The 13,002-nt window shown below is 36.7% G+C and overlaps 1 protein-coding gene across 1 annotated transcript in view; it reads right to left on the reverse strand.

Moving 5' to 3' along the window:
• The window catches only part of TRHDE (thyrotropin releasing hormone degrading enzyme), a 219,014-nt gene that overhangs the window by 93,434 nt on the left and 112,578 nt on the right, over nucleotides 1–13,002 (reverse strand). The window contains exon 7 of the mRNA XM_083859071.1: nucleotides 11,499–11,564. Coding sequence (XP_083715197.1) covers nucleotides 11,499–11,564 — 66 coding nt within the window. The remainder of the gene's footprint in view (nucleotides 1–11,498; nucleotides 11,565–13,002) is intronic.

Below are 13,002 nucleotides of genomic sequence, written 5' to 3' on the forward strand. Positions count from 1 at the left end.
GTTTTTCCTGGATAAGTAAGCCAAACAAGTGCTTCACTTTCTACATTGTTTTACCAGAAGCGCCTAAAACTGCTTTCAGGCAGTCTAGTAAGAAACTGCCAACATACAGAATACACTACAGTCATAGAATATATTTTCATCACAGTTTCCAACAGAGGACCAAAAATGTTCATTTTCTTCCTATACTTTAATCTATTAAATGTGTTCTTCCTACAAAAAATAAAGTTACTCAAAATTCAAGAATTTAACTAACTAAAAAAGCATTTCAACTTACAATAATAACAAAAAGCCAACTAAAAATTATATTGAAATAGCAAGCTCAAAAGGAGTATAAGGTAATCCCTGCAGACAGCAGGCTTGACTATGTATATAGTCCTTACCTATTTTTAAAATTATCACACCTGTTACAGTCACAGCATCAAATACATTCCTGCACCTGCCTTGAGCTATAGTTTGATGATCCTTTGGTGAGTCAGGCAGACTCAGCATGTCCCACAACTTTTGTTGTTCCTTGGACCCATCCCCCTATTTGTGATACTACTTTGCAGACTAGACCTCTGAAACAGCCTGTATAGGAGTGAATTTAACATTGCCCACTGAGGACACCCTTCCTTCCTTGATCAAGTTTACCAAGGAAGACTCCAAACTCTTCCACTGGTACAAATGAAGTAGTGTTGGGTGGAGAGGAACAAGCAGCTGGAGACAGCATTGAGGAAAACAAAACAGTGGTTTCCTAAGTCAGTGTCCTGTCCAAGTATGTGCCAAGTATTATTAAAGAGACTGGACAGAAAGATAGACAGTGGTGATTTCAGACCACAGCTAAGAGAAAGATAATCAGTGCATCACATTTAAGTAGAACAAAAAAAATTATTTTTAAGCATATTTCACTAAAAGCGATGCTCAAGTGTTCTTTTCAAATGTTTAAGTAATGGTTGGTAGCGTCATTTCTCATCAATAAGCTATTTTTTACAGTGAATTAGTTAACCGTCATTAGAAATTGTGTGTGGACACTGCATTTAGAACTGAAGTAGACTAAACTCAGAAACTTCAAATACTAATAAAAACACTATCATAAATCAAAGAAAGGGAAATAACATTTACCTCTAGTTTATAAAGTGTCCACATGGGGCTACCATGAGGTTTAACTAATCCAATTATAATTCCCACCTTCTGCTGCTTTCATTGAACTTTTGTGTAACCCTGTTTAAAATGTCTGCTACCAGAAGCTTCTTAGCTAGCCTTTAGTTCAAACTCAAAAATAGTAAAAAGAAGTTTAAAAAAGCCTGAAAGGTGTGCAATATACTTCAAAGCCATCATACAAAAATTCACTTCAGCTGTGTTTTGCCTTCTCTTGGGGTTACTATCTCAGTCAACACATAAAATCCTAGAGAAGGAACTTGGTGGAACCCTATCACTGTATACCAGCTGAAATTCTACCCCTTAATTTCCAAAAGGTACATTTAGACTTTTTTCATGTACAACAGTGATATAATGCTGACAAACTGGCAGCAACTGAAAAATATCCAGTCAACATGTCATATCTGCAATTAAATCATTATGTCTAAACACCAAGCTATAACTACTAATCAGAAAGAGTGAAACTGGAACCACACATGGAAATAAATCTTAATTTTCTCTGGAGCCGATGATGCTGAATGGGCCACATAATTATAGCATTTAACTTTGTCCTTTTTCCTTTGTAATGCATTATACTCCCATTGATGCTAACAATAATCAGATCAGCAGAACTGACGTTTCTGGCATTATATGGGCCAATGGGAGTTCCAGCATTGATTTTGCGGGAGAAAAATTAGGGCAATGTTGAGAGTATCTCGTCCATGGTATTAGAAGTATAATATACATTTAGAGGATCCAGACAGGAGCTGTGCCCTCTTATATGCAGGCTGAGATACAGGAGAAACCAGTAAAAGAAAGCAGGCAAGAGCCATCATTAAATCAATGGAACCGTTTTCTTCACTCTACTCGCTGTTTGTTGAAAAGAAATCAGTACTGTAAATCAGAAATAAGCCAACTAAAATCGACATGGGCCCTCATTTTCATTCCAACAGAAAAGAAGAAAAACTTCAAATGACTATAAGGAACTCAATTTTTCAATTAATAATCTTCTGTAGTGCAACTCTGTGAACCCAATGGAAATGGGGCCTCTAAAACCAAATAAAAATCTGTATTCAGGCAAATTTCCAGCTACTTTATAATATATCTTGCTTTTCTGAGAATCCTTGTTAAAATATCAGAAATATTAAATTAAGAGGTTTATTTCCCTTGTAAAATCCAACTTCACCTTTTAGCTATTAATACGAAGAGGAGAGAGGTTCCATTTTGAAACACAGCAGCAGCAGTTGCAGTGTGGTGGCAAAGTAGTTTGCAAGCAAAGTCTAAAGAGAACAGTTAGAAGGATTGCAAAGTTAGTGCATTGCAGAGTCTGACGGTATCTGCTGTGCAGTGAGAAATCTGCTACTATATAAAGCTTGACTTTATAAAAAGATGTATTTGATGTATTATTGGGTAGTGGTACTAAACTACTGAGCTAAGGACAAATCCTACAGAAATAAAGCACTCTCTGAAATTGAACTGCATATATTTGACTGAATTTGTACATTCATTTAATTGTGTCTTGTCTGGTTGTATAATACACTTTAACCTAAAACCACACATTGCTCAATGAATATATTCTTAGTGCACCCAAAAAAAAAGATGGAAACTTTTCCAGAGATACTTAGATGGCACCTGCTAATTGTGACAGGTTGGCTGCTCATTCCTCTGCATTAACTTGAACTGTGCCCAAGAACTGCTACCAGGCAAAAAATCTCTGCTTTACTTTTCTGTAACAAATTTCTCTATATAAACACCAGACTTGGAAAGAAATTATTGCTACTTATTATAAGAAAGTGTCCATAAACCAATCAAGAAAACTTACTGCAAGCATGCCACAGTGTCTAGATCATAAGGACCTGCAACATATGTACAATAACAGTGAATAACAGATAGAGAAGCAGCAACAGTGAAGTTCTGAGTCAGAAGTTGTTGTTTGTATTAATAAGCAAATGTTTCTCATGGTACAAAACACTTTCATACAATTCAGTCCTTAGAGCTGCACTTTTTTGTTTGTTTGTTTGTTTTGTTTTGTTTTGTTTTGTTTTGTTTTGTTTGTGAAATGATGACACCTTAAAAATCATTAGCCCTTACATCTGGCAATATGTGTGTCAACCTAGCTATAGTACCTTAGCTTTAAATGAATGTAGGGAAAGGAAAAGGAAGAGGAAGAAGAGGAAGGGGAAGAGAAAGAGAGGAGGAAGAAAAGAAAGAGATGAAAAAGGAGAAAGTTTTCACAAAAGCATGTTTTGTCCAGCATGGATTCAGGATATTTTTTTCTGAATGTCTTCCACTAGACTGAAGTAGACTGATTGCCTGATTGATCGATGGATTGATTGATTTCCAATATAATGTGTTAACCAGGAGTTCAATCCTGCAGTATTTGTTCTGAAAATATCCCCACTGACCTCTAAAAAACTAAGGGAAATTCTGATTGCATAAGAGCAGGAAAATCACACACAAAATGTTTTACTTCCAGTGCCCTGTAAAATCCACTGAGCTGCCTCATAGCAACAGAGGTAAGGTTGGCACTGAGCTGCTATCAGGAAAACAGTGTAATTCTATTCCAAAAGAAAACATTTCTGTAAATAGCTGCTGAGCCTGCTGACATTATCTGGGAATTCATACCCATCACTCTTCCTCTTAATAATTCCTATAATAAAAATGAAGGAGAAAACATTCATAACTGAATTTCATATGCAACAAAAAGAAGCTCACTGAAGGCACACCAAGTGAATAGCTATGCAGTATCTGTAAATGACTGACTAACATTGCCATAAAGGGCAATGCTGTTCTAAGAAAACAAACTGTGTTTATACAGTGTGTATACTAATTGCTTTTCTTTTTGTAAAAAGCATTAGCAGTAGAGCAAAGTAACATTTTATACTAGCTGAAGAACAGCACAACTTCTTCCTAATGAAGGCAATACCATCCATAACCTTCATAACCTTGCTATGAACCCAGGCACTGGGGACACCGCTCACTATTGAGGTTCAGCAGCACCTACCCTCACCACATTTTATATTTCCTTGCTGTGACCTTCAATGTGTAACTGTTTGAGCTGAAATCCTATCTTCAAAGAGTCCATCTTAGATTGAATTCGTCTCCAAAATTTCAGTCAACACCAGAAAGTACTGAAAAATATCACATTTTACCTTTTTTTATCAGTGTGTCCTTTCCCCTGCTATCCCCATCCACTGGAGCACAGCTCTAAAGGTCAGAAGGAAAGTGATCTTTTTTCAGGAAAATGCTTTTTCCTAGCCCTGATCACTTTTAGATAACCCAGCAGCTATAGACACACTCTCCCTGCACCAAGAGCTCATAGCTGCATAAGCTTAGAGGGAGATCAGGCCCTGAAGCAGAAAGCAAAGAGCCCATGCCCTCCTTCTCCAGGCAACCCCCAGGAGTTGCAGAAGAAAACTGTCTGGTCCAAATCCTCCAGGAACACAAAGCAGAACAGAAGGAATGGAAAGGAGTTAATATCACCAAACAGGAATATTCTGCTAATGCACCATTTCAGGAAGAAGCTCCCTTTGCAGAGGGAGGAAGGGAAAAACCACCAGCGCACATGATGTGTGTCTGATAAAATTGTGGGAGCATTATGTTCAGCCCTGACAATGTTCTGCTTTCAAGAAAGTAATAGTTAAACTGCAGAACTGTAGATAAACCAAATACCCTCACTCTGTCTATGGATCAGGTTGTTGCACACCAGGACAGCACTATGGTCTCATTTGTTGCAAAGCTGGACTCTGTGAGTGAACGTGATGTGACGTCTGTTTTGAATATCTGAAGTGGTTCATAATGCTAAATATTTTAACGGAGTATCTTCTTGGGTTTCAAAACAGATATCCAGATGTCATGGCTCTTTTTCACTTTACTCACATTGGGTCCAATTTCCCCTCAGAGGTACAGGCACTCCATTCTCATTAATTTATTTAAAGAAATATTAGTTGAATGATCAACATTTTCTGGAGGCCCACCTTGGTGTCTTCCCAGGCTGAGCTGCAGCCACACCATTGACAATGGTGCCAGTGGAAGCTGTGCTTTGAATACATGAACTCTTCTGTTCCCTAAGTGCTAAGACACACAAGAGTTTTGCATACTTCGCCTATGTAAATTTTAACTTCAGTTTCTCTGTGTCTAGATCTCCACCCTAGCACCATGCCTTTCTTCCCTATGAGGTTTACGTCCCCTGCATTAGCCATCGGTGATGCACACTGATACCACACTGGGTGACATTTAAGAAAATCAAATGTAGCAGTTAGGAACTGGGCTACAAAGCAAACGAAAAGTATATGAAACTATTGAACAGAAGAACAATTCAGTTAGCATGGTCCACCTTGTGAACTGAATCAGACATTGTCCTACATAGAAAACACTGGGTACTTGCATTAAAAAAAAAAAAAAAAAAAAAAAAATTAACTTTAGCATTTCTCAAAAACTTTACATTTAAATTATGCAACTTCAAACACTATTTTCCTTTAAGCATTAGCATTTTGCTACACACAGTATATTCAAATACTCTCGGAGTTAGAGGAAGAATTTCCATTTTTGGAGTGATATCCAAGTCTAGATCTAACTATGCTATACATCTTTAACACTTCCAAAGGAAAAAAAAATATTGTGACACAAGAACTTATAGAAGTTTCTTATGAAAGAAACTGACCTACTGTCTTTTACTGACCTGTGAAAGTCAAGGTGGATGAAGCGACAGGAATTCAGCCCATAATGCTGAATTCCTTTAACAAATGTAAACTAAAATCCAGAGTGATGTAAATTAGAAGCAAAAGAAGTGCTGAAGGGGCCAAAAAGGTGAAAGATGCTAACAATCTCATATGATGTGCAGGGTAGAAAACAGTGATGTCAGCTCCTATGAGATTTCCTATGATTTCTGAAGTCCTCCCTTTAACATGCTCAAGTTCTCCAGTTGACAATTCTCAGATAAAGAATTGGTAGCAACTAACTCAGACAGTTAATGGCCAGAATATCCATGGTGGTATTTTGATGTTCAAGGTCATACACTCTGCTTTTCTAAACCAGAGGAGGTGGCTGCAGAATCAGCTGAAAAGTACTTTACTCAACATCTAGTAAATGCACCAGCTGCAACACCAGAGGTGCTCTAGCTGTAAAGATGCTCCTCCTGGGTGGCAGAAGTTACATCTTCTGACAGAGTAAAGGAAAACTTCAGGTAGTCCCATGTGCACTGTTGACCTGAAGGCAGCATCACAGTTCACTGCTTCACTGACCTTGATCTAAGATGCCTGACTTTTTGTCTTTGCAGATTTTTTATGTTTTTACAGAAAACTCTTGAAAAGAAGTCTCTAATGATGTCCCATGAAAGATAGCAAATAACTAACTGTTATGAATTGGTAATAAAGATACAATTAATAGGCATTAAATGAGTACACTGTTTAATACATGATGTAAAAAAGAGAATATCATATAATACCATGGAAATAGATGAAAATATTTCATGAATTGCTATTTCATGCACATTGTAGGTGTCTAAAAAGCAGGAAAAAAGCAGTGCAGATGAAAGGAAGTTTAAATAGCCAGCAGTATGATACTAGGAAGTGACTGAAATCTGAACCTTGCTGTATTTAATAGCCTGAACACCACACTTCCCCTGACAGTTCCTCTGAAAGGCTGACTAATTTGTTTCAATACAGTGGCCATTCTACAGCACCAAAAGAGACAGTATATATCCAGAGCACTGCATGAAAATTCTTCCAAATGTACAATGTGAAGCCCAAAAAGTAGTTAATTTATCACAGAAGCAGAGATTCCTGTGGTAACTAAGTCAAACTGCTGATGATGCACTAAATCAGAGTGAGCGATGAACACATACATAGCAGCAAGTGAAGTTCAAAAGGATACAGATCTATGTGATCAATGAGCTGTCACACAGCAAATGAAATGCAGTGTTGACAAACGTACAGTAATAGAGATGAGGCTCCAAAACAATCAAACCAAATATAAGAAAACTTAAATAAACCAGTGCAGAAATATCTCATTACAGCACTGGAGGTGACTTTTTAAACAAATCTACCAGACATTCAAATCACTGGTACTTCTCTTTCTATTTAATTTGAAAAAAAAATAAAAACCAAGCCCTGATTACTTGAAGAGAGATGCATTGTCATAAAGCAGTAAAATCTTCCCAAAAATGCAATCCAGTGACACCAGACATGTAAGAAACTACCTATTTCAAGCACAGAGTTGGAACAACAGCCTACAGAAGAAAATCCCACATAGACCTAGTATCATATTGCACATTACCACCCTGAGTGATGACTGAATGATAAGGCCAACTTATGCCTTCTACCTCTATCAATCTGTGCAGTTCAGAAACATAATCAGAGCAAGTGGTGCTGACCAAGCCTCTTCATACTCTAACCACCTTCTTACCTGATTAATAGCTTTTTGACTGAAGAGTAACACCATTTTGTAAGAAGAGTACCAGCATTCAGTGATGTGCACTTCTTGAATTTTCCTAGAGTGTAAGAAACTGCACATCATGAAAGCTGCCAGAACTTTTAAAAAGATAGAAATCACCTACTGTGTGAAGGAAGAATTTATTAGACATTTTCTACAAAAATAATAGCTGTAACTTTCTCATATGCAAGTGTTACCAGCTGTGGCTACTACTGTCATTATTCAATTATTCATTTCAGCCAACAGAAATACATCCTCTTTTGCTTTTGTCTGTGGAATGCTACAGTGAGAATGTTCTGTCTGTAACTAAATCTTCTCTTTGAAATGTCGCATGATTCCAAACATCATCTTTGAAGAGCTTTTCAAAAATCATACTACCTTCTCTAGTCCCTTGGATGCAGCTTTATTGTGGAACTGCCACACTATTAATCAAATGGCCTTTCAAGTATATTTACCATCATAAGAACTGGCCAGTTATTCTTGACAGATTTGAATCTCTACAAAGATATACACACTGTAAAAATGAGTATTTCTACCAGAATTCTATTTCCTTCTAGACTCCTTAACAGAACAGTTTGCTGAACTGTTACAGATCACATGCACACTTGTACATTTCCTTCATATTTATTGGTAAAGAATATCCACCAAAGAGCCTCATTCTCCTCCATAAACTTCTCTCTTCTTTTTAATACAATTGATTGTTTTCTTTGGCAAATAAGGGATTTTTCATGCCCAAGCTGTCTCAACCTGCTCTTCAAAAAGTCCACATGCCAGGTGAGTAAGAACAAACAGGCAATTAACACAAAAGGTAGCAATCCTATTTGCTTCTTGCTCTAAACCTTGCTTTTTCCTCTCCTTAACCCAAAGGTTACCTTATCTGTTGTAGTGTCTCCTATATAAAAGCTCTAATTCTTTAACTCCTAATGAGATGATGAATCATGCCTTGATTTTGATGAAACCACAAACAATGCAAACACAAAAAAAAGAACTATTCATTTTGGTTTATTCAACTCTAATAAGATTTCAAAATTACTCTTTTTTCATCTTGAAAATCATCTTTTCAACACTTAAGGACATAGCTAATGTACTAAAAAGAATTGAAATAATGCTGGAAATATAATAGACTGGAGAGGTAACAGTATAGAAGGTTCCTGGAGTGTGTGGAAGTTAACTTCTAGACATAGCTGGTGAGCAAGACAACAAAAAAAGCTGCCCTGCTGGACCTCTTGTTTGTGAACAAAGATTGGTGGGTGATGTGATGATTGAAGGGCGTCTTGGGCTCAGCCATTATGAAATGATAGAGTTTTCAATTCTTGGAGAAGTAAAGAAGAGGGGTCAGCAGAACTGCCACCTCAGCCTGTTCATGACATTTGCCTGGCTGCAGAGAGAGCTTTGTCTGGAGCTCAGACAATTAAAACAAGTTTATGACCTTTGGAAGAAGGGGCAAGCAACTCAGGAGAACTACAAGGGCATTATAAGATTATGCAGGTAGAAAACTTGAAGAGCCAAAGCTGAAGCAGGGTTGGAAGGATGATCCGAGGACTGACAGGCCTGTCAGCCTGACCTCAGTGCCAGGGAAGGTCACAGAGCAGATTGTCTTGAGTGCCATCACACGGCAGATGTGAGACAACCAGGGCGTCGGGCCCACAGCATGCTGTAAGAAAGGTCATGTTTGACCAGCCTGACCTACCCCTTCCATGACCTACTTCGTGGATGAGGGAAAGGCTCTGGATTTTGTCCACCTAGACTTTACTAAAGCCTTTGCCACCATTTCCTACAGCATTCTCCTGTGAAAAACTGGCTGGGGAGGTCTTTTAGAACTCAGTTACTCAGTAAGCCATTAGAATAACACAGGAGGAATCAAGTGCATTTTCAAAATATTTGTTATTTATAGAGATTTATAAATAGTAATAATATTCAATTATGCTATTCTGCAGAAAGGACATTTAGTTGAGTATTAGAATTCCATGTTAAAACAAGACTCAAGGCAACATAATTCAAAAACCCAAGTGATGATACCAAGCTAAAGAGCTAAAATGCCTAAACCAGTGCATGACAGAAAGGGTAAATTAGTCCTCCAGTTTCCCTTATCATTAACAAAGCTACAGCCCCCCAAATGTACAGCGCAGCATTTTGTTAGATTTGCAAAATACAAAGAATTAAATGATTGACAGGTATTTCCAACTGTAGAATTTGTAGCTTATGAAAAACTTATGAACTTTATGTTTTATTTTGTTCAGCTTGAAGACATATACACAGAAAATCTCTATCTGGATTTCAAACTGGTCTTAGTTAAAATCATCATCTTCCAACTGATGCCAAGACTTGCGCTAGTCAGATTTTCACAGTTAGATTTTTCATAGACTTTCATTAGCAAACAAAATGGTTTCTATTTAGAGCCAAACCACTGAAAAGCAGAAATAATAGGAAACCATTCAAATCAAAAACTAAAGCTCCATTACAACTTTATGGTAATTATGATTAATCCCTGCATAGCTATTCTTTGATCTGAACTTTTTTCTCAGTCTATTTCAGGACAACTTGCATGCTGTCATTTCTCAGGCAAACATGGAAGAAAACAGAAAAACAGGGTTTAAGACATGCACACTAAAACTTTTCCTTTCTAAAAAGTGCTACTGAATTCCTCTGTAAATGGATCTGCCCAGACAAAAGTTTCTGGCTGGAATATGGAGTTTGTTGAAGTCTTACTGTCTTAAATGACGTGATAGTTTTACCCTCAACACAAGATTTTATGAAGGAAACTTCTGATTTAAAGAGTTCTGATCTGGATGAGAAATTTACCTAATTGATCTGACCTGGTGTTACAGCTAAGCAAATGATCAAGCTGGGTCCCATGAGTAAGTTATGCTACAAACCCTGAATGTACTGTGAACTGTCCAAAAAGCTGCATCTCCTCAGCAAGTTTCCCTTCCTTGCTTTTGCATGGAAAACACCTCTCTGACATGACCAATGCATTCATTTAATTTTTGTTTTATATTTTATCTTCCAATTTATTTTGGTTAGAGGTAGAATTATTCTGTTAAAAAATGACCTGATCCTAGACGTAGTTTATTTAAATTTCAAAATGAAAAGCTTACTAAGAACAGATAAGATTGATTGCTCCTTCCAACTTAGCATAATTGTATTTCAGGTGAACATCAATTTACTTTAAAGGACACTTCTAAGTACCAGGCTGCATCATACATAATTCATCAATCACAGCTGCCTGTAACATGATTTACTCAAGCAGATTTCAATGGAATAGAGGGAATTGCATTGTTTTTTATGCTTTGGCTTGTTTGTTTTTAAATAGTTTACGAAACACTAATTTATGCTGAATTATTGCTGAAAGGAGTTCATCCTTGGTAATCAGCAAGTTGAATTTCTTTCTCTTTGTATAGAAATGTTACCTCTTTAAATTTCTTTTAAAAGACAAGAGTGAGTTTTCAAAACACATTAAGGCAGAGAGCACTCCATGCTTATTAAAGGTAAAAAAAAAGCTCAAGGTTTTTGCTGTGGAAGAAGGGATGGCAAAAATATTTATCTGAAAAGCATTATTCATTTTAGGGCTGTTTATTTTCTAGCTGGCTTATATTGTTATTATTTTTTAGAACAGCAGTCAAATACAGGTGAAGAGAAGTATCTACTTTTTCAGCTAGTCCTTCACATAGTTGTCACATGGATAAAGTGGTTTTATGTGGCACTCTACACAAAACTGTATGCCAGTTAAAGTGCAATCACTTCATACAGCAAGAAAAATAGGTGAAACTGCATCTTCAATCAAATTCAGCTTCAGGGACATGATGGTATACCTCAGATGGCCCTTTTACATCCAGAAAAGAAACATTTCCACAAATTGATGCAAATACAGCTTCAAAAGAAAAAAGAAGAGAGCAAGAGAAACTGCTAGAAATACACATCTACACAGAGATGAAAATGCCTTTACTTACTTGTAAGCCCATTTGAAACACAGAGTGACCCATAAAGTTAGCCAACATTCGAATCAGAGCTGCACCCTATGGGAAATAATAGAGAAACAAAGTTACCAGTTTTGAATGCCAACATAACACAATAAAAACACTCAGAAGCAAGCATTTCCACCCAACACTAATATCCCCAAAACCTGTAGCTAATACAATCTTTATTTGTGCTAGAATGAAAAAGAGAGACAGAGAGAGAAGATTATGCAAATGCTTGCTAAAAAAAAGTGAGGAGGCAAAGTGATATTGTTAATATCCTGCCCCATATATTGAATAAGTCACAAGTCAAACAACACACTCTCCCCATTGCTGCAGCATGCACGTGTCAGTTCCACAGGTGACTGAACCCAACCCTTCTATGCACTCCACAGAAATGCCCAGTTTTAAATTAGAGCAAAGAAATAGTATCAATTGCAAATTCTACCTCAGTGATTATTCATAATATGTTTATCTCCATTACACTATTGTACATCAGGATTCAGTGATACTACCTCCCTTTATAAAAGCCTTCAAGATGTCGTGACTAAAAGCGAATAATTTCCCTAAGAATTTTATAAGATGTGGATATATATATTTGACTTATTAATAGTCAGGTTGTTTTCCAGACTGTCTTGCAAAGAGGTAAATACTTGTATAGCACTCTTTCTCTACTTATAGCAATTCTTATCCTCTTCCTTCAAGCAAAGCATGGAACTCTAAGACAGGTGATTCTAATTCTCAGTATTTACTGCAAGAAACAGACAGATATTGCAAGAATAGCTTTTTTTAAGCATCCTTTTTGTGTTTCCTCACTCACTCTCAGAAGCACAATTGCTGTGTATTTTCCCTTTCCACAAGTGCTCTATTTCAGGCAGAAGTAACTTTGCAGATCTGATGTGACCATTTAGCTACAATATCCACTTTACAATATAATTTCAAGACAACCAGTCTTCCAATCCCAATATTTAAATGTTATACTTAGTACTGAATCACCATACAAGAGCAAAGATACTTGTAATTGCAAAGACTTTAAGAAAATATGATGCTAGAACTCAACCGTCTCATCCAGAGATGAAGGTCCAGGAACTAGGTAAACACTCAATTAGAAAATAATAAAAAAAAAGGAGCAATATTACATAGGTTCAAAAATTTACAGATTCTAAAGCCAAAAGGACCATTACAACATTTATTCTGTGTTAATAGAGATCAAACAGTAATTTAGACAAAAACCCCTGTGGTTTCTCTTTCTATTTTAAAAAAATTCAAGATCAGAATAATGTTTCAGAGTATTATATAATGTGCCACAACTAATATTTACTCTCACAATGAAACTACACACCTTCTTACTAACTGGAAGGTATCTAGTTTCACTCACTTGAATTTATCTAGCTTCATCTTTCAAAACAAGAGTTTATGTCTTTTTCTGCTAAACTGAAGTTCAGGGTAGTCTGGAAATTTAACTGTTGTCCAATTTTTAGATCATTTTATAGGTGTT

Source organism: Zosterops lateralis (genome assembly GCF_965231275.1).
Source record: "Zosterops lateralis genome assembly, chromosome: 4".
NCBI classification, from domain to species: Eukaryota; Metazoa; Chordata; class Aves; order Passeriformes; family Zosteropidae; genus Zosterops; species Zosterops lateralis.